This window comes from Palaemon carinicauda, chromosome 14 (assembly GCF_036898095.1).
Source record: "Palaemon carinicauda isolate YSFRI2023 chromosome 14, ASM3689809v2, whole genome shotgun sequence".
NCBI lineage: Eukaryota > Metazoa > Arthropoda > Malacostraca > Decapoda > Palaemonidae > Palaemon > Palaemon carinicauda.
In genome coordinates this window covers 123201752-123224567 of record NC_090738.1, presented here as the reverse complement: position 1 = coordinate 123224567, position 22816 = coordinate 123201752, and the positions used below count along the sequence as shown (strand labels likewise).

Below are 22816 nucleotides of genomic sequence, written 5' to 3'. Positions count from 1 at the left end.
GAAGGTATGATAGAAAATATAAAAGGGAGGGAATGAGAGTAAGAAAATATAGAAGGGTAAGAATAAGAGAAAGAAAATATAGATGGAAGGAATGAGAGAAGGAAAATATAGAAGGAAAGGAATAAGAGAAAGAAATATAGAAGGGAAGGAATGTGAGAAAGAAAATATAAAAGGGAAGGAATGAGAGAAAGAAAATATAGAAGGGAAGGAATGAGGGAAAGAAAATATAGAAGGGTAGGAATGAGAGAAAGAAAATATAGATGGAATGAATGAGAGTAAGAAAATATAGAGGGGTAGGAATGAAAGAAAGAAAATATAGAAGGGAAGGAATGAGAGAATGAAAATATAGAAGGGAAGGAATAAGGGGAAGAAAGTATAGAAAAGTAGGAATGAGAGAAAGAAAATATAGAAGGAAAGGAATGAAAGAAAGAAAATATAGAAGGGTAGCAATGAGAGAAAGAAAATATAGAAGGGAAGGATTAGGAGAAAGAAAATATAGAAGGGTAGGATTGAGAGAAAAAAATATAGAAGGGAAGGAATGAGAGAAAGAAAATATAGAAGGGTAGGAATGAGAGAAATAAAAAATAGAATGGAAGAAATAAGAGAAAAAAAATAGACGGGTAGGATTGAGAGAAAGAAAATATAGAAGGGAAGGAATGAAAAAAAAGAAAATATAGAAAGGTAGGAATGAAAGAGAAAATATAGAACGGAAGGAATGAGAGAAAGAAAATATAGAAGGGTAGGAATGAAGGATAGAAAACATAGAAGGGTAGGAATGAGAGAAAGAAAAAATATAAGGGAAGGAATAAGACGAAGAAAATATAGAAGGGTAAGATTTAGAGAAAGAAAATATAGAAGGGTAGGAATGAAAGAAAGAAAATATTGAAGAGTAGGAATGAGAAAAAGAAAATATAGAAGGGTAGGATTACGAGACAGAAAATATAGATGGGAAGGAATGAGAGAGAGAAATATAGAAAGGAAGGAATGAAAGAAAATATAGAAGGGTAGGAATGAAAGAAAGAAAATAGAGAAGGGAAGGAATGAGAGAAGGAAAATATAGAAGGGAAGGAATAGGAGAAAGAAAATATAGAAGGGAAGGAATGAGAGAAGGAAAATAAATAAGGGAAGGAATAAGAGAAAGAAAATATAGATGGAAGGAATGAGAGTTAAGAAAATATAGAAGGGTAGGAATAAGAGAAAGAAAATATAGAAGGGAAGGAATAGAAGAAAATATAGAAGGGAGGGAATGAGAGAAGGAAAATGCCGAAAGGAAGGAATAAAAGAAAGAAAATAGAGATGGAAGGAATGAGAGTAAGTAAATATACAGTAGAATGGTAGGAATGAGAGAAAGAAAATATAGAATGGAAGGAATCAGAGAAAGAAAATATAGAAGGGAAGGAAAGAAAGAAAGAAAACGTAGAAGGGAAGGAATGAGAGAAAGAAAAAATAGAAGGGTAGGAATGAAAGAAAGAAAATATAGAAAGGTAGGAATGAAAAAAAGCAAATATTGAAGGGTAGCAATGAGAGAAAGAAAATATAGAAGGGAAGGAATAAGATAAATGAATTATAGAAGGGTAGCAATGAGAGAAAGATAATATAGAACAGTAGGAATGAAAGAGAGAAAATATAGAAGGGAAGGAATGAAAAAACGAAAATATTGAAGGGTAGCAATGAGAGAAAGAAAATATAGAAAGGTAGGAATGAAAGAAAGAAAATATAGAAGGGTAGCAATAAGAAAGAAAATATAGAAAGGTAGGAATGAAAGAGAGAAAATATAAAAGGGAAGGCATGAAAGAAAGAAAATATAGAAGGGAAGTAATGAGGGAAAGAAAATACAGAAGGGAAGGAATGAGAAAAGGAAAATATAGAAGGGAAGGAATGAGGGAAAGAAATATAGAAGGGATGGAATGAGAGTAAGAAAATATAGAAGGGAGGGAATGAGAGTAAGAAAATATAGAAGGGAGGGAATAGGAGAAAGAAAATATAGATGAAAGGAATGAGAGAAGGAAAATATAGAAGGGAAGGAATAAGAGAAAGAAAATATAGAAGGGAAAGAATGAGAGAAAGAAAATATAGAAAGGAAGGAATGAGGGAAAGAAAATATGGAAGGGTAGGAATGAGAGAAAGAAAATATAGAAGGGAAGGAACAGGAGAAAAAAAATATAGAAGGGAAAAAATTAGAAAAGGAAAATATAGAGGGGAAGGAATAAGAGAAAGGAAATATAGATGGAAGGAATGAGAGTAAGAAAATATAGAAGGGTAGGAATGAGAGAAAGAAAATGTAGAAGGGAAGGAATGAGAAAGAAAATATAGAAAGGAAGGAATGAGTGAAAGAATATATAGAAGGGTAGGAATGAGAGAAAGAAAATATAGAAGGGAAGGAATGAAAGAAAGAAAATATAGAAAGGTAGGAATGAAAGAAAGAAAATATAGAAGGGTAGGAATGAAAGAAAGAAAAAATTGAAGGGAAGGAATAAGAGAAAGAAAATATAGAAGGGTGGGATTGAGAGAAAGAAAATATAGAAGGGTGGGATTGAGAGAAAGAAAATATAGAAGGGTAGGAATGAAAGCAAGAAAAAAATGAAGGGAAGGAATAAGAGAAAGAAAATATAGAAAGGTAGGATTGAGAGAAAGAAAATATAGAAGGATAGCAATGAAAAAAAGAAAATATAGAAAGGTAGGAATGAAAGAGAGAAAATATAGAAGGGAAGGAATGAGAAAAACAAATATCGAAAGGTAGGAATGAAAGAAAGAAAATATAGAAGGGTAACAATGAGAAAAAAATATAGAAGGAAAGGAAAGATAGGAATAAAAAAGAAGGAAAGAGAGGGAATATAAATGGGTAGAGGAAGAATTGAAGGAAAGGAATATATGATGAAAATATTGAAGAGACGATAGGAAAAAATTAGAGGGAATAACTTGAAAAAAATACAGAAGGGAATACAGGGTAAATATTTGAAGGAATATAGGGAAGAAAATATAGAAGAACAGGGGGAATAAAATGGGGAAAATGGAATAAAAAGAGAGAGAGAGCATGGAGGAAGTAATGCGGGCAAAATAAATAAAATGGAACAGAAGATGGAAGAAATTAAGAGAGAAAGAGGAATAAAAGGGGACAGAGGATGGAGGAAGTGAAGGAAGAATAGAGAATAAAAAAGGACAGATCATGGAGGAGGTAAAAGGAGGAAGAGGAATAAAAGAGGAAAGAAGATGGAGGAAATAAAAGGAGAAAGAAGAATAAAAGGAGAGACAAAGGAAGGAATGAACGGAGAAAGGTGAAGAAAAGGACGTGTGATGCAGGAAGTAAAGAGAAAAAGAGGAATAAAAGGGGAAAGAGGATGGAGGATATAAAGGGCGGAAGAAGAATAAAATGGAAGAAGTAAGGATAGAAAGGAGAACAAAACAGGACAAAAGATGGAGAGAGTTAAAGGGAAAAGAGGAATAAGGATAACAGGGGATGGAGGAAATAGATAGAGGAAGAATCATGATAGCGGCAGAGTATGGAGGAAATAAAGGGATAAAGAGGAATAAAATGGAAATGAAGATGAGGAAGGAAATAGAAAATAGGGGAATAAAACGAGGAAGAGGATGGAGAAAGTGGAATATTAGAAGATTTAAGAAGTTAAGTTAGATAAAGGAATGATAAGGTTTAGAGCATGCGGGGTGTAAAGGGGAAGGATAAATAAAATGGGACAAAGGATGGAAGAAGCGAAAGAAAAAAGCATAAAAAGCGACAGAGCATGGAGGACGTACATGGAGAAAGGGGAATTATAGGGTACAAATGATGAAGACAGTAAAGGGAGAATAGGAGAACAGGGTTGACAGAGACTATAAACGGAAAAAGAAATAAAAGGACACAGAGAATGAAGAAGCAAAGGGAAAAAGAGGAAAAAAAGGTGACAAGATGGATGAAGGTCAAGGATAAAGAATAATAAAAGGGATAAAAGGGGACAGAGGATGGAGGAAGTAAAAGGAGAAAGATGAATTGAGCGGGCAAAGGATGGCAGAAGTAAAACGAGAAAGAGGAATAAAAGAAAACAGGTGATGGAGGAAATTAAAGGAGAAAGATGATGGAGGAAGTAAATGGAAAAAAGGTAAAGAGTAACAGAAGACTGAGGATGCAGAGAGAAGAAGAATATTAAATGTAACAATGAGTGAAGAAAGTAAAGAGAAAAGAGTAATAAAAGGGGACAGGATGGAGGAAGTAAAGGTAAAAAGAGGATTAAAGAGGAATAGAGGATGGATAAAGTAAAGGGAGCAAGAGGAATAATGTGAAAGGAGGAAGTAAAGTGAGATATGAAATGAGAGTAAAAGGAGAAGAGGACTGAGGAAGAATAAGGATAAAGGTGAATAAAAGGGGAGAGAGCTAGGAGGATAATAGACAAAGGATAGATGAAATAAAAAAAAAAGGAATAAAAGGGGTCAGAGGATGAAGGATGTAAATGGAGAAAGGGGATTAAAAGGGAATAAACAAGGAGATGTAAAGGGAGAAAGATGTAGATAAAGATGAAAAAAGAGGACAGAGGATTGATGAAGTAAAGTCAGAAAGAGGAATAAAGATAAGTAAGGGTAAAAAGAAGTTAAGAGAAGAAGAGAAATGAAAGAGGACTTGGCAAGAGGGGTTATAGGTAGAAAGATGATAAAGGGTAAGTGAGGATGGTAGAAAGAGTGACACCAAGAACATTATATGTGACCATGAATGGGAGAAGTAAATGAGGAAACATTGAAGAGAGGAGACTGAAGATGAAGCAAGCGAAGGAAGAATGAAGCAAAGAAGGGAAAGAGGACGGAGGAAGTAAAGTGAGAAACAGGAATAAAAAGGGATATAGGGTGGAGGAAGTAACGGGAAAAGAATAAAAGGGGAAAGATGGTCAAAGAAGTAAATGAAGAAAGAGGAATAAAATGGGATAGAGGGTGAAGGGATTAACGAAGGACGAATATATTGGGATAAAGGATGGAGGAGATAAAGGGAGAAAGATAGATAAAATGGAACAGAATCATTGAGGAGGTATAGGGAGAGAGAGGAATATTTTAGGACAAAGGCTGGAGGAAGTAGAGACAGCAAGACAAAAAATATGACAGTGAATGGAGGAAGTAAATGGAGAACGAAGAAGAAAGGAACATTAGATGGAGGATAAAGGGAGAAAGAGGAATTAGAGGGGACAGAAGATGGATAAAGTAAAGGGAGGAAGAGGAATAATATGGGACAGAGGATGGTAAAGTAAAGGGAGAAATAGGAATGAAAATTAAACTGAGGATGAAAGAAGTAAAGGGGGAAAGTGGAATAAAGAGGAACAGTGCGTGGAGAGAGTAAAGGAAGAAAGAAGATAAAGAGTAACAAAGGATGGAAAAAGAAGAGATAACAAGAAGAATAAACGTGACAGTGAATTGAGGAAGAGAATGGAAAAATATGATGAAAGGGGACATAAGATGGAGTAATTAAAGGGAAAAAGAGGATAAAAAGGTAACAGAGGATGGAGGAAGTAAAGAAAAAAGAAAGAGTAAGAAAAAGGAAAGGAAGTTGGAGAACGTGAAGGGAAAAAAGAATAAAGTGGGACAGACGGTGGAGGAAGTAAATAAAGAATAATGATAAGGGATAGAGGATGGACGACATAAAGGGAGAAAGAGGAACCAAAGGTGACAGAGGATGGAAGAAGCAAAGAGAAAATTATGAATGAAAAGGGTGTGGGAAGGAGGAAGTAAAGGAAGAAAGGAATAAAAAATGAAACAAAAATATGGAAGAAAAGGAGAAAGATAAATAACAACAGACCAGCGAGAGAGAGATATAAAAAGGGATAGAGGGTGGAAGAATTAAATAGAGAAAGAGGAATAAAAGGGAAAAGAAAGTGAAAAATTAAGAAAGGGTCTAGAACAAGTAGGAAATAAGAGGGAGAACGCTGAATAACTTGGGATAAAGAAAGGAAGAAGTAGAAATCTTAAGAAGAATAAATATGACAGTGAATTGAGGAAGTAAATGGAGAAAGATGAAGAAAGGGGGCATACGATAGAGAAGATAAAGAGAGAAATTGGAATAAAAGGTGACCTAAAAGGGAGAAAGTAAAGGAAGAAAGAAAGAGTAAAATAGGGCAGCATGGAGAATGGTGAATAATTTGGGAGAAAGGATGGAGGAAATAGAAATAGCAAGAAGACAAATGTGACAGTGAATAGAGGAAGTAAATGAAGAGAGGTGAAGAAATGGAAACATAGGATGGAGGAGATAAAGGGAGAAAGAGGAATAATATGGGGACAAAGGATGGTAAAGTAAAGGGAGGAAGAGGAATAAAAGGGAACAGAAAATGGAGGAAGTAAAGAGAAAAATAATAATAAAAGGGGACAGAACATGAAGAAAGTAAAGAGAGAAAGAATATTAAGGATAACTAAGGATGGAGGATTCAGGAAGTAAAGGAAAATGAGGAATAAAGGAGGACAAAAGATGGATAAAATTAAAGGAAAATGAAGGATAAAAGGAGACAGAAGTTGGAAGAAGTAAAAAGATAAAGAGGAGGAATAAATGAGGACAGAAAACTAAGGAAGTAAAGAGGGAAGAAGGAATAAAAAGTGACAGCGGATGGAAAAAGAAAGAAAGAAGAATAATACGAGATAGAGGAAGTCATGGAAGAAAGAGGAATAAAGGGGGACTGAGCATCGAAGTTAAAGGAGAAAGAGGAATAAAGAGGAAAGAGTATAAAGGGAGCAAAATTATAAAGATTATTAAATAAAAAAGGGGGACATGTATGCATGAAGTAAAAAGAGAAAGACGAATAAGAGGGTAAAGAGTTTGGCAGAAGTAAAAAAGATATGGGACTAAAAGGTGATAAAGGATTGAGGAAATAAAAGGAGAAAGAGGAATAAAAGTGAAAAGAGGATGGAGGAATTAAAGGCAGACGACATATAAAAAGGGTCGAAACAAGAATGAAGTAATAAGAGAAAGAAGAATAATGGAGGACAGATCACGGAGGAGGTAATGGGTAAAGAAAATTAAGAATAACATAGGGAGTAGAGAAAAAAATAGATGTAGCCTTAACAGTGAATGTAGGAAGTGAAGAAAGATGAAGAAAGTGATTGAAGCACGGAAAAAACAAAGGAAGATGGAGTGATAGATGTAAAACAGAATGGAAGAAGTAAATGGAGAAAGACAAAGAAAGGGAATAGAGAATAAAGGAAGTAAAAAGAAAAAAATACGAAGAAAGAGGAGAAAGGATGTAGGAAGTAAAGTGAGATAAAAGGAATAAAAAAAGACAGAAGAGTAATGAAGTAAAGGGGAAATAAACAGGGAATTGCCATAGAGGAAGTAGAGGTAGGAAAAAATGATAATGGGTAACAGACAATGGGAGAGTTAAAGACAGCAAAAACTGTGAATGGAGGAAGTAACTGGAGAAAGATGAAGATGGGGGATCTAAAATGGAGGATGTAAAGGGGAAAGATGAAGACAGGGGGCAGAGGATGGAGGAAATAAACTGAAAAATAGAAAAGAGAGGATGTAGGATGGAGGAAGTAAAGAGAGAAAGAGGAAGAAGAGGAGACAGGTGATACAGGAAATATGTACAAAGGGAGGAATAAAATTGGACAAAGCATGGAAGAAGTAAAAGGAGAGAGAGAGAGAGAGAGAGAGAGAGAGAGAGAGAGAGAGAGAGAGAGAGAGAGAGAGAGAGAGAGAGAGAGAGAGAGAGAGAGATAATTTAGGACAAAGGATGGAAAAAGTAAAGACGAAGAGAAGAATAAATATGATAGTAAATGGAAAACAGTGAAGAAAGGAGGCATTGGATGGAGGAAATAAAAGGGGAAGGAAAATAAAAGGAGATAGAGGAGGGAGGAAATAAATGGAGAAACAGGAATAAACGGTAAAAGAGGATGGGGAATTAAAGGAAGGAAAATAAGTAAATGGAAAAAAAGATGGAGAAATTAAAGAAAGAAAGAGGAATAAAGGGGGAGAATCATGGAGGACGTGAAAAATAGATGTAAAATGATTGGTGGAATGGGAAAAAGACGAAGGAAGGGGTGGAAATGGGAATAAAAGAGGCCAGTAAATGGAATAAGTAAAGAGGGAAAGAGGATTAAGGGGGAAAAGGATGGAAGAAGTAGAGAGGGAAATAAATTACACACAACAGTGAATGAAGGAAGTGAATGTAGGAAAATTAAGAAAGTGGACAAAGAGTGGAGAAATTGAAGTGAGAAAGATGAAGAAAGGGGATAGAGGATGGAGTAAGTAAAGGGGGAAAAGGGATTAAAGGAAAAAAAAAAGGTTGGAGGAAGTAGAGAGGGAAATGAATTAGACACAACAGTGAAAGAAGGAAGTGAATGGAGGAAAATGAAGAAAGTGGACAAAGAGTGGAGAAAGTGAAGTGAGAAAGATGAAGAAAGTGGACAGAGGATGGAGTAAGTAAAGGGGGGAAAAGGATTAAGGGGAAAAGGATGGAAGAAATAGAGTGAGAAATAAATTAGACACAACAGTGAATGAAGGAAGTGAATGGAGGAAAATGAAGAAAGTGGACAAAAAGGAAAGGGGAATAAAAGGAGATAGAGAAGGGAGGAAATAAATGGAGAAACAGGAATAAACGGCTAAAGAGGATTGGGGAATTAAAGGAAGGAAAATGAGTAAATAGAAAAAAAGATGGAGAAATTAAAGAAGGAAAGAGGATTAAAGGGGAACAGATCTGGAAGGACGTGAAAAATAGATGTAAAGTGATTGGAGGAAGGGGAAAAGATGAAGGAAGGGGTGGAACATGGAGAAAGTAAAGGGGGGAAATGGGATTAAAAGAGGCCACTAAATGGAATAAGTAAAGAGGGAAAGAGGATTAAGGGGAAAAGGATGGAAGAAGGAGGGAGGGAAATAAGTTACACACAACAGTGAATGAAGGAAGTGAATGGAGGAAAATTAAGAAAGTAGACAAAGAGTGGAGAAAGTGAAGTGAGAAAGATGAAGAAAGGGGACAGAGGATGGAGTAAGTAAAGGGGGAAAAGGGATTAAAGGAAAAAAAAGGATGGAAGAAGTAGAGTGAGAAATAAACTAGACACAACAGTGAATGAAGGAAGTGAATGGAGGAAAATGAAGAAAGTGACAAAGAGCGGAGAAAGTGAAGTGAGAAAGATGACGAAAGGGGAGAGAGGATGGAGTAAGTAAAGGGGGAAAAAGGATTACAGGGAAAAAAAGGATAGAGGAAGTAGAGAGGGAAATAAATTAGACACAACAGTGAATGAGGGAATTGAATGGAGGAAAATGAAGAAAGTGGACAAAGATTGGAGATAGTGAAGTGAGAAAGATGAAGAAAAGGGACAGAGGATGGAGCAGGTAAATGCAGAAAGTGGAATAAAATGGAGGAAGTAAATGCAGAAAGTGAAAAAAAGGGGGCTGAGAATGGAGGACAGATAAGGAGAAAGAAGATTAAGGGTAACTGAGATTGAAGAAAGCAGAAACAGCAAGAAAAGCCAATGTGATGGTCAAGGGTAGAAGTAAATGGAGAAAAATGAAGAAAATGGAAGGAGGATGAAGGACGTAAAGGTAAAAAGAGGAATGTATTTAGGCTAAAACAGGAATAAACTTAACAGACAATGAATGAAATAGAAAGAGCGATGGACACTGAATGGAGGAATTACTTGAAAAAGGCGAATAAATGAAACAGAGGATGGAGGAAGTTAAGGAAAAAAGAGGAGTAATGAGGGACATTGAATCGAGGATGTAAAAGGGAAAGAGAAAAATGAAACTGACAAAAGATGGAGGAAGTTATGGGAGAAAGTGGAATAAAAAGGACATAAAAAGGAGGAAGAAGAAGAAGAAGAAGAAGAAGAGAGAGAGAGAGAGAGAGAGAGAGAGAGAGAGAGAGAGAGAGAGAGAGAGAGAGAGAGAGAGAGAGAGAGAGAGAGAGAGAGAGAGGGGGGGGGGAAGTAAACATGGAAAAAGATGGAAGATGTAAGGGGAGAAAAAATATAAAATTGATCAGAGGAAGGAGGAATTAAAGGGAGAAAGATTAATATGGGTAAGAGATGATAGAGAAAGTAGACAATGCAAGAAGTATAAAAGTGGTCAGAGGGTGGAGAAATTAAAGGGAAAAATGGGAATAATGGTAACAAAGGATGGAGGAAATAAGGGAAGAAAAAGTAATATAGGTGGTCAGAGGATGGAGGAAATAGAGAACATGGGAAGAATAAAGGTGATAGTAAATGGGTGATACAAAGGGAGAAAAGGGAATAAATATGACAGAGGATGAAGGAAATATAAGTGAAAAATAAAATTGGTCAGAGGGTTGAGGAGGTAGATGGGTAACAGATAAAGGAGGAAGTAGAGAGAGAGAGAGAGAGCAAGAAATATAATTGTGATAGTGATTAGACATCAAAGGAGAGAAAGAGGATAAAGATAGCAGAGGATGATTGTCATAAAAGGGAAAATAAAATTAAAGTGGTCAGAGGTGGAGGAATTAAAGGGAGCAAGGAATTAAGGGTAATATATGACAGAGTAAGTAGAAAGAGCAAGATGAATAAAGATGAGAGAGAATGAAATAAAAGGAGAAAGAGGAATAAAGGGGAGAAGGGATGAAAAAAAATAGAAGGAAGAGAAATAAAAGGGACATAGGATTGCGGATGGGAAAGGAAAAAGATTAATAAAGATAAAGGTGGAATAAGGATGTAGCAAATAAGGGGAGAAAAAATAAAGATGGCCATAAGATAGTAAAAGTAATGGGAGAAAGAAAAAAATGGGTAACAAAGGATTGGGGATGTAGAGAGAGCAAGATGAATAGTTGGAAATTAAGAGAAAGAGGAATAAAAAGGGAAAGAAGATAGTGTTAAAGGAAGAGAGAGAGAGAGATAGAGAGAGAGAGAGAGAGAGAGAGAGAGAGAGAGAGAGAGAGAGAGAGAGAGAGGAGAGAGATTAAAGGGGCATAGGATGGAGGAAGTAAAGAGAGAAAGACATAAAGGTGGAAAGACAATAGAGAAAGAGGAAGAACAAAAATAAAAGTGGTCATAGGATGTATGAAGTAGTGGAAGAAAGGGAATAATGGTAACAGAAGATGGAGAAGATAAAGGAAGAAAGAAAAATATATGTGGTCAAGGGATCAAGGAAGTTTAAAGAGAGAAAGGGGAATAAGGATAACATAGGATGGAGGAAGAAGAGAGAAAAGGTAGTAGGAAAGGGGGTAGGGGATGGAGGAAATAAAGGCAGAAATAGGAATAAAGGAGAAAAAAAGTGAAAAATAAAAGGGACACAGGATTGGGGAAGCAATGAAAATTAATATTGAAAAAGGATGGTGGAAGTAAAGGAAAAAAAGAAAAATAAAGGTAAAAGATGATGGAGGAAGTGGTAAGAGCAAGAAGAATAGTGACAGATGGAGCAAGTACAGGGAGAATGAGCAATAAATAGGAAAAAGGACGAAGTAAAAAGAGAAAGGGGTATAATAAACAAGAATAAGGTGAAAATACAGGATGAGAGGAATGATAAATTAAACAATGAATGAATATCTTTACAGAGGAAAACGCTCGAAACTAAAATTATACAGAAAAAATGTTGGAGAATAAAGAGAAAATTGGTGATACAGCTGAAATAAAGGGACGGTAAATGAAATTACTACAGAACAAAAAGAAGAAAATGTTAAGAATACAGAATAAAGTAGTTGAGAAACACTCAATGATTGAAAGAAACGGTAATAATTAAGAGCATATGAGAGGGAAGAGACGAAATAGATCTAAAGATGGATTAATATTAGAATGAGATAAAAGCAAAATTACCGAACACTAAGGATAAATCGAGTTATAGAAAAAAAATGGAGATAAACTTAAGAAAGAAAAATAAAGAATAAGAAACAGACAGGGATAAAGGTGGACACAGAGGAAAGGTGAAACAAATAATTGGGAAAGTGAAGATAATAGAAGGGAAAATGAAAAAAAAATGGAATAGAAAAGATAGCAAAAATTATCAATAAAGCAATGAATATTTAAAATGGTGGGGGAATAAAAATCTAAAAACTCCAGTAAATAAAGGGAAAGGAAAAAATGGGGGGATAGGTAAAATAAAAGGAAAGTAAAAACAAAGGGAATGAGGAAGGGAAAGAAAAAAGGACCGGAAAGAAAAAGGTAACGGAGAAAGGAAGGGAAAGGAAAAAGGAGGGGAAAGGGAAAAAGGAACGGAAAAAGGAAGGGAAAGAGAAAAGGAGGGGAAAATAAAGAGGGGGAAGGAAAGAAGGAAAGGAAATAGGAAGGGAAAGGGAAAGGAAAAAATGAGGGGGATAGATAAAAGAAAGTGAAAGTAACAACAAAGGGAACGAAGAAGGGAAGGGAAAGGAAAAAGGAGGGGAAAGAGAAAAGGAGGGGAAAAGAAAGAGGAGGGTTAAGGAAAAGGGAAAGGAAATATGAAGGGAAAGGGAAAGGAAAAAACGAGGATGATAGATACAAGAAAGTGAAAGTAACAAATGGAACGAAGAAGGGAAGGAAAAGAAAAAGATAGGGGAAATGAAAAGGGGGAAATGAAAAGGGGGAAATGAAAAATGCGGAAATGAAAAGGGAGGGGAAAGAAAAAAGGAAGGTAACGGAGAAAGGAAGGGAAAGGAGGGGAAAGGAAAAAGGAAGGGAAAGGAAAAAGGAAGGGAAAGGGAAAAGGAGGGGAAAAGAAAAAGGAGGGGAAAGGAAATAGGAATGGAAAGGGAAAGGAAAGGGAAAGTAAAAACTAAGGGAACGAAGAGAGGAAGGGAAAGGAAAAATGAGGGGAAAGGAAAGAGGAAGGGAGAGGGAAAATGAGAGGAAAAGGAAAAGGAAGGTTAAGGAAAAAATGAGGGGCTAGGTAAAAGAAAGGGAAAGTAAAAACAAAGGGAACGATGAACGGAAGGGAAAGGAAAAAGGTGGGGAAAAGAAAAAGGAAGGGAAAGAGAAAATAAGGGGATACCAAAAAGCAGGGAAAGGAAAAAGGAAGGGAAAGGAAATAGGAAGGGAAAGGGAAAGGAAAAAATGAGGGAGCTAGGTGAAAGAAAGGGAAAGTAAAAACAAAGGGAACAATGAACGGAAGGGAAAGGAAAAAGGTGGGGAAAAGAAAAGGGAAGGGAAAGAGAAAATAAGGGGATACCAAAAAGCAGGGAAAAGAAAAAGGAAGGGAAAGGAAATAGGAAGGGAAAGGGAAAGGAAAAAATGAGGGAGCTAGGTGAAAGAAAGGGAAAGTAAAAACAAAGGGAACAATGAACGGAAGGGAAAGGAAAAAGGTGGGGAAAAGAAAAGGGAAGGGAAAGAGAAAATAAGGGGATACCAAAAAGCAGGGAAAGGAAAAAGGAAGGGAAAGGAAATAGGAAGGGAAAGGGAAAGGAAAAAATGAGGGAGCTAGGTGAAAGAAAGGGAAAGTAAAAACAAAGGGAACAATGAACGGAAGGGAAAGGAAAAAGGTGGGGAAAAGAAAAGGGAAGGGAAAGAGAAAATAAGGGGATACCAAAAAGCAGGGAAAGGAAAAAGGAAGGGAAAGGAAATAGGAAGGGAAAGGGAAAGGAAAAAATGAGGGAGCTAGGTGAAAGAAAGGGAAAGTAAAAACAAAGGGAATAAAGACAGGAAGGGAAAGAAAAAAGGAGGAGAAAGGAAAAAGGAAGGGAAAGGAAAAAGGATGGGAAAGGAAAAAGGATGGGAAAGGAAAAAGGATGGGAAAGGAAAAAGGATGGGAAAGGAAAATGGTAGGGAAAGGAAATAGGAAGGGAAAGGGAAAGGAAAAAATGATGGGGTTAGGTGAAAGAAAGGGAAAGTAAAAACAAAGAGCATAAAGACAGGAACTGAAAGGAAAAAGGAGAAAGGAAAAAGGATAGGAAAGGAAAAGGGAGGGGAGAGGAAAAAGGAAGGGAAAGGGAAAAGGAAGGGAAAAGAACAAGAAAGGGGAACGAAAAAAATAAGGGAATTGGAATTGAGACAAGAAAATATAATAATGATGACGATAAAGATAATAAAATGACAATAATAAAATCATGACAATTAAAAGATCTCTGTATAAAGGAATTAACGTGAATAAATGTGAGGAGCATGGAAGGAAAAAGCTTATATATATATATATATATATATATATATATATATATATATATATATATATATATATATATATATATATATATATATATATGTATAAATATATATATATATATATATATATATATATATATATATATATATATATATATATATATATATATATATATATATATATATATGCCAGTCGGAAACACAATAGGAGAGAAAGACAGAATAGATAAGAATACGGAATTGATGAAAAGACTACGTGACTAAGTAAATAATGAAAATAAATTATATGCTGTGGAAGAAATGACAAAATCTATGAAGTGGATTCATAAACAAGAATAGACTGGGAATAGTAGAAAAAAATGGATTAATTGAAATGGGTAATTAAAGATGACGGGAAAAGATAAATACATAGAGGCAGGAGTGATTCTGGGGAAGGAGGAAAAGGAAGAAAAATTTAGAAAAGTTGGAATGAGGGAAGAAGCAAAAGGAAGAATCAAATATGGTCATGGGAATAAAAAAGAGGGTATGAAAAGGAGTAATGTGGGGGACAGGGAATAAACGTTATACAGGAATAAGTGAGGAAACTGAGAAGGATCCTGACTGAAAATAGGTGAGAGAAAGGTAGGAAATTTGTAACTCAGGGAACAAAGAGAAACAAGTAAATGGAGAACTGGAAAAATGAATGAAAAATTTAGATATAAAATGGGGGAGTGGATGAAGTAGGAACAAAGAAAAAGGCATAAAGGGAGTGTGGAACTGAAACACGAGGAACAAAAGCCATAAATGGACTTGAATGGTTAATGTTGAGATAAAGCTATGGAAATAGAAGTATGAGAGAAAATTTAAAAAGAGAAAAAATTATCAAAATGGTGGCGAAGAATAACTATAAGTACAAATAAAAACCGCATAATAATCATAGGAAGAAAAATGAAGAGAGAGAGAGAGAGAGAGAGAGAGAGAGAGAGAGAGAGAGAGAGAGAGAGAGAGAGAGAGAGAGAGAGAGAGAGAGAGAGAGATTCCTGACCGTGTTACTAAATTTGAGCTATGGCACCAAAACCATAAAAAATCTTCAGGAATATTAAAAATAGTATATGAACGGGAGTGATTAACAAGGAAATAAAAATCATTAAACTACCAAAGTAGTTTATAAGGAAAATTTCGTTCATTACTAATTCATCTGTTATACAAAAGATAACAAAATCAGTGTTAGCAATAGGTTATCTGTTATGTTGATAGTGAAAAAGTTCCGTATCTAGTATAGTCAGAGATGAATGCGCTTGATAGAAAATGGTTAGCCTTTACAGAAAATGTACTTCTATTCTTTCATGGATAACTATACTAATATTTGGGATTCCCCTACTAAAATTTTAATGTGCTTTCAGACATGTAATGTAAATATTAGGTATAAAATCCAATAAGCACTGATTAATATAATAATAATTAATCTAATTAACATATAAATGAAAAGGGAAATTTAACCGGAAATGTTTATGGACGGTGTGAACACAATTCACAAAGAAAATTTTCAAAAGTATTCAGCATCAGGAGAAATTATTTAACTTAACTGACAATATATATATATATATATATATATATATATATATATATATATATATATATATATATATATATATATATATATATATATATTATTTCATGACATAACTAGGAAATAACTTTGATATTCTTCTTTTAAAATGTTTTGCCTAAAAGATTGATTAATTTTCACGGTTTCGCCTTAATTGAAAACATTGGTATTATCATAGTGATATTCGGCCAAACGTTGAAACGTTAATTGCATCTGAACAAAAGCCAGGCAAAAATATTAATTTAACCAATATAACATGGATTCGTATTTCTCAAAGATATCATTAAGGCACCATGAGAGTTATAGCTACCGGAAATGAAAATACTTATTTCTTAAGTCTGCTCGTTTAATTGGTTGCAGATTTTTCTTAGTTAAAAATACTCGTCCGAAATCCTATTAGCGAGGAATCACGAAAGACAGAAATTATATTTAAGGTAAGTAATCTAAGTGTTTGTGGAACGGGGAAAACGGAGAATACACGAACCAGTAGGAGGTAAGCTTTGTAATTCAATTTATAACATCCCCAAAAACTCCAAACTTGGGTATATCATTTAAATAAAAGCAAATGAATGTTATACTAGGCGGTACTCCAGAGGACCATCAGAAAGTATAGATGAAATCAAAGAAAATGTAAGCAGTTAAACTTTAGGGGTGACTCCAGTAATTGTTTACTTGATGGAACAACACGAGAAAGAATATTTTGAGGGTCAACTTCAGAATCATGAAAATAGAAAATAAAAGATGGATAGATAAACAGGAAACATTTAGGTAGAACTAAAGATAGATAAAATATGAAAATAAGGAACGAGGAAAATGAAAAGTTAACTTAGAAAAAAGGATTGAAAAAAAAATTGAAATGAATGACCAGGAACATTGGGAATAGGATTATTTTAATGTCATGCAAATAAATCATGCAAGTATTTCATGCATTGGAAATCCAAAAACGTAAATAAAATACAGTCGAAGATGTATTAAGGTCTAGTGGATTATGAAGAAATAGACATTTTGTTCTGGATTTTTCGTTGAATTTATTTCAAACGAGATGTCAAAATGTTTTAAGCCGTTTTAATACGTTCATTATCAACGCTGAACGAATGACAATTAATAGAGATCAATATTCATTAACCTCTTCATATAAGTCTAATTTTAACTGTTTTGCACTGACTTTTATTTCTTTTAATTTCAGGCTTAAACATTCAGACGTGGTCAGGGATAAATGAAAGTGTTACAAGAAATTCAAATTATACTTTAGTAGGTTGTTAAAGGTAATAGTTTATTATAAGAAGTAATATATATAAAACATACACTTACAAGACACCAAAATAAAGATGGAGGATAGAAAACACTCAGATCTAAAGCCGTCTTTTGTTTTTGTTTTTTTTTCCTCAACCATAATCATCAGTTGCAGTTACGTGTACAATAAAGCTCTACGTAGACAGCCAGGTAGCGGCATGACCAATGGGTAAATGGAAGGTATCCCGATGGTATGCAAGGAGAGGTGATAGACACTTAGGGGGAAAAATACAATACACAAATATATATCCTTAAAAAGAGAGAGCCACAAGCGGTTGCAGAATGTACTTGGGAGTAGTTTTTTTCAGAGGTACGTGTTGAGTAGTTTACATACATGTCCATTAGTAGAAAAAAGTCCCACAGATCCCGTTTTCTCTTTCTTTTAGAATGAACAACTTTTTTTGAGAGCCCAAGGAGAAGTAATGTGGAGCAGGTGAGGTAGATCCCTTAGTATACTGTGTCAGTTGATGGAGTAGATTAAGGTACAAGATAACATTCTTCAAGAGAGAAGGAAAACTGAGTAATCCTGTGGCGAGACATAACCCTTTTAAGGAGTGTTTTTACATATACATCCAGAAATATCCTTATTTTTTTCTGTTTACTGTTTTTCACCAGAGTCTTGACTTGAAGCAGAGAGACAGGACAAATAAAACAGGCAGCAGCAGGAATGTAATTGATCCTTATATTACAGGACAGAAAAAGACAGAAAGAAATTACAGAAAGTTTTATTACGATGCAAAATCAAGATGATCAAAATAAGAGAGTTCCAGCAGGTGGGTGTAAGATGGCTGGTGATGATATCTTATCTGGAGGAGGAGGAGGAGGAGGAGGAGGAGGAAGAGGAGGAGGAGGAGGAAGAGGAGGAGGAGGAGGAGGAGGAGGAGGAGGACGAGGAGGAGGAGGAGGAGGAAAGGTTAAGGGGGAGAGGAACAAGGTATAAAATAATAGGGAAGGAATAAGAACCAAAGAAAAGCAGAGAAAAATATTGAAATATATTTTATAGATGACAGAAATCAACAGAATTGAATGAAAGAGTGACAAGATGTCACTTACAAGAGAGGTTGTAGGAGAGGAAAAAGGAGATAAATAAGAAGGGACACTTTAGGTTTTTATGTTTGCTGTGAATTTTAACAGGTTTCCTTGAAATATTAACAGATTCTGGGGGGAGGGACATAATAGCTGATAACAATGAGGGACTACAGGAAACAAGATAAAAAGAACAATAAACAAAAAAGTTAAGATATTCTTGAGAACAGGAGGTTTCTGAAAAAAATAATCCGCCAAAATATAACAAATCAGTGTAAAGAAAATTATAAAGTTTTAAGATTTTGTCAGTGACACTTCACAAAGGAGAGTAAAGTCATGATCTACTTTGTCTTATCAGTGATAAATAGAAAACGTAATCGCTCATGCCAGACTAATTTAAAAATGTAAACACAAATTACTTTAGACAGGAAGTTATATACTTGCCATACTAAAGTCCCTTTAACAAAAAAGCATGATTTCTAAACATGAAATTAGGACATACCTTCAGTCCGACAATGGTCGGTTTCCAAAACACACATCGTTACTAAGCATTAGATTTAAGAAATCAAATATGGTACCCATGCACTTCCCAAATCTATGGTATCCCCCTTTCATGCACAACTTTCAGATCATTCGGATATTAGATAACATTTTGTGTTTAAGTTTTAAACAATTTTTTCCTGGCGTTTCTACTAAACGCTCAATTCTTTGGTATTATCTACGTTTAAGTTTTAAGCATTTTTTTTTTTCTGACATTTCTACTAAGACTCCATTCTTTGGGCATATACAGAAGCATTTGGTTACGTAATTACAAAAAAATATTATTTTTCATTCACTTACCCAATCATTGCTAATAACACCCCATTCTATTAATTAGCAACAAGGCAAGTATTATAAACCACCGGTATCTATCCTTCTCCTACCCAATAATTGCTAATAGCCCTCTATCCTATTATCAAAAAGCAATAAATCCCCATTGACATCACATATAGAAACATATTGCCAACACTGGCTACTACTGCTTTTCATACACTGTATGATAGCTCGCATGCTGTGGCGCATTCAGTTTCAAAATTGTTTCTCGATAATAAAGCATATTACTTTTAGTGCAGTTGCAATCATGGCAATAACATAAACCGAAGCCATTCATCATTATAACCAAATGATAAATGCAGCTGACTAGATTTTGACATGCTTAAGGAAACGTTTTCGTGACCCTTGTCTAATCATTACTTTTTTTTATTATACACAGTTGGTTAATCTAATCATAAACCGTATATGTACACATGAATTAATACTTGCATAATGCATGCATTTTAAGATGAAGAAAGAAAGATAACTCTTTGGGGTTGCGTTGAAATCACCACAAACGCAAAGAAACTCCAAAAGGTTTTGTGAAAGAAATCCAGAAATCAATTCGGATCAAAGACGAATACTAGGTGCCGGTATTAGGTTATATGTATATTTTCTATGCAAGATACAAACGGAGAATACAATTAGTATAGAAGCTTTGTATACGTTGATATGGTTTTTCCCATTAGTAACAAAATAAAGTTTGGTCTCAATATGTGAGGATAGATAAAACTCCAAAGACCACCAGGGTGAACTTTCAACTACTTCATTCGCATGCCTATTATATAAAGCAGTTTTAAAACGTTTGCTATAAACAAATAAAAAAGCGATTTATCGACCAATAAATAGGGTATAAACATCAATGTCCTTACCTCCTTCGCAAAGTTGATAAATCCGCTCTGACGAAAACTGAAAATTAGTTATTCTTTATCTGTACACTTGACTCCTTTTATTAATTACCTTTCACCGAGTGCTGTCTTAAAGTTTTACACTGTAAGTTGCTTTAAGGAGACTAGTTAACAAGGTCATTGCTATCTATTGCACATATACACCTAGCATTCAGCGTGAAGAAGCTTAAATTACTGTGCATCGCATGAAAGTCCAGGAGACTTGGCCAATTGATGCATTAGTATACAATGCAACACCAGGGAAGGCAACTCGGATGCATAAAAAAAAGGAACGACTCTGTGCCAAAAGTGATCTAAAGGCGAGTGAATCTCTGGAAAGAGCATGCAAGTCCCACGCGATCTATAAATTGGCACGAATTTGTGGTTATATTAAAGCAGAATACTTGCTGTTCTAATTATTCATTCCTTAACTAGTTTCCATAATCCGAAACCGCCCTTCTTAATGCTTCTCCTTGAAGACCAGAAGCCGCCCTCATTAGCAGTTCTCCTTGAAGACCAAATGCTGTTATTTTTACGCGTTCTTGGCCAGTGACTAACCAGTCGAACCGCTTTGCTCTAGAGGTATTCAACATGCACAGACATAAGCACCTAAAACCACTAGCTTCTCTCTTGCTTCGAGAGACATAATTTCTTTCAATAGACTTCAAAGCTAAAATCCTAAACCCCTTTCAACATTCCACAACGTATAAAAAAAAAAAAAAAAAAAAAAATCTTCAAAGACCAAAAATTTAACCAGGATTTTTTAGATTAGGCAAAAATGTTAGACACTTCAAGACTCCCAATTTCCAATTTGTTTTTGTTTTTCTCGATACATAAATGTTTGTGTCAAAATCTATAGATCGAGAAAGTTCTTAAAGGGTTAATGCACAGCTAGTTATTAGTTATTAACATTTCCGCAATCAGCAAGAACCAATGCTAATGACCATCGTGTGTGTATATATATACATACATACATACATACATACATATATATATATATATATATATATATATATATATATATATATATATATATATATATATATATATATATATCACGAGATTAACCACACATAATTTTTCTTAAATTTCACAATAATCGCCCATAACAAAAAGCAGTTAAACGATATTACTCGAAATTAGAACACATTTCTCATCAGAAAAATGCTTTTAAAAATTTTCGAATTGCACGAAAATTTATTCTTGGTGACGCAAGCATTTCACTGAATCTATTTCATGCAAAGCTTGATCTAAGACATTAACATTTCCAAAATAATAATGATGGTAATGAACGCTAGCGAGCGAGTCCATTTTATACGTGATGTCACAAGCAGTTCTTGGTGGCGGAATCACGGTGTAATTACGATAGTTTGAATACCAAGCGAGTAGTATGAAATGTCGAAATGACGTCATTAGATGTAGAGCGTTATCTGTGCTTGGGCAATCGCTTGCACCAGCTTTCTCTCTTAACGGAGCCAAAATTCACAACTAATTTTGGAGCTGCATTTGACTGATTCAGATTTCTACCGCTTCTATTCCTTTTAATATATTTCATAGTCTGTTTCCAAATTATAATGTGTATCTTAAACATTTTAGCGTAATTTACAGAAAATGTGCCCATTCCTTTAATGGTATATATCGCTTGTGGACTACTTTTTTTCTTCAATTTCATCGTAATTAATTACAAATATGAAATTTTGCACTTCCGGCGACATCACGTATATGGCAAAAATAATTCTTGCAATGTTAATTTTCATTTTACCACAAAACAACACCGAATCATAACCTTTTCTGTCAGTCGTGCAATCTGGTGTTACGAAATTCTAAATACTAAAACTAAATAAAAACTTTCCCGTTTCCTTCAGACGAAAGCCAATGGCGGAATTTGCAAAACTTTCCTCGAAGTGGTGAAAGTGTTGCATGATTCTGCATCATTCATTTCATGGAAACCCATTCCGTCCGCACGTGGAAAAGGTTAATTTCCATCCCCAAACGGAAAAAGGTTAGTTCCGACGAGAGAAATCACGTCTGGGTAAAAAGGGGGGAAAAAGAAAAGCAGAGTTGAGACTAATTGTCACACGATAAACGGAGATATTTTTATCTCTAGGTTTGAAGGGGTTGGCTGTTATTAGCATTTGGCATACAGAATTATCACCAGTTAACCAATACTCATGGGGATTAAGATGGCTCGCAAATTCATGCTTCATGTTTAACCCAATTATATGAAAATTATTTGGCTCGTGATCCAAAGTTTCGAGATAAGATGTTAATAGACGCCAGAAAACATGCTCCCCTGTGAGAGCCTTAACCCCACCTGGTTCTAGAGAGGAATCTTAGGAATTCATAGATTAGCCCAACTTAACCCTACATACTTGAAATAAGCTACCTACGGTATACAGAAAAAGATCCCGTGGGATAAGCAAGAGTGCTGTTTCTGGATACGGACGTACCCTTGGTACCCTTGAGGTTAAGTAAAGCTGAGACAGGAGGAGTACTTACATGCTAGCGGACTGCTTACATACGAACAGATTGCGTAAGCACTAAGAGATTAAACATGCTGATATATCGCATATGCACTTGCAGAATAATACATACGGATTGATTACTTACGCACTGGCAGTTTATATCCTAACAGATTACGCTTATGCCCATACATTAGGATATTGGCGATGGATTACGTACGCACTGACTACATACGTAGGCCTATATGCTCTTGGGTTGAGTAGAGGCGTCTATGACAGATTTGCGTATTATTGGACACTACTAAACATTCACTGACAGGCAGATGTACATCAGTCCAGCTCTCTTAGTGAAGTGCCACTATAAATATCATTTGAAACCTTTACTTACATAAGGGGGATTGAGAGATGGAAACGGGCATGGGGAATGAAGAGTAGGACTAATAAAAAACATGACTTACAACCCCAAAACAACATTTTAAAATGATTCAATAAACTAGTTTCACTGTTATAATAACAAAAAAAATTAAAATAGTCATTTGGTAATCTAGTAGAGCTGGATTAATGATGAAGTATACTAGAATTTAGAAGTATACTAAGTGGAGAGGTGGAGAGAGAAAGAGACGTGTTGTGCGCATGCGCCAAAGGTCCTATTTGGACACACGACCCCTGGAAGTGACACGTCCGCGGCGAGATTCTAAATCCACACCACTCTGAAAGAAGAGGGTCATTTTGGATGA

The 22816-nt window shown here is 35.1% G+C and overlaps 2 protein-coding genes across 2 annotated transcripts in view; one reads left to right on the top strand and one right to left on the bottom strand.

The window, feature by feature from the left end:
* Nucleotides 1-17792, top strand: part of LOC137652970 (octapeptide-repeat protein T2-like) — a 37012-nt gene extending 19220 nt beyond the window's left edge. Inside the window, exons 2-3 of the mRNA XM_068386363.1 lie at nucleotides 16746-16764; nucleotides 17544-17792. Coding sequence (XP_068242464.1) covers nucleotides 16746-16764; nucleotides 17544-17792 — 268 coding nt within the window. The remainder of the gene's footprint in view (nucleotides 1-16745; nucleotides 16765-17543) is intronic.
* A 2868-nt stretch (nucleotides 17793-20660) lies between these two features.
* Nucleotides 20661-22816, bottom strand: part of LOC137653721 (uncharacterized) — a 54946-nt gene continuing 52790 nt past the window's right edge. Inside the window, exon 5 of the mRNA XM_068387325.1 lies at nucleotides 20661-22789. Coding sequence (XP_068243426.1) covers nucleotides 22727-22789 — 63 coding nt within the window. The 3' untranslated portion in view covers nucleotides 20661-22726. The remainder of the gene's footprint in view (nucleotides 22790-22816) is intronic.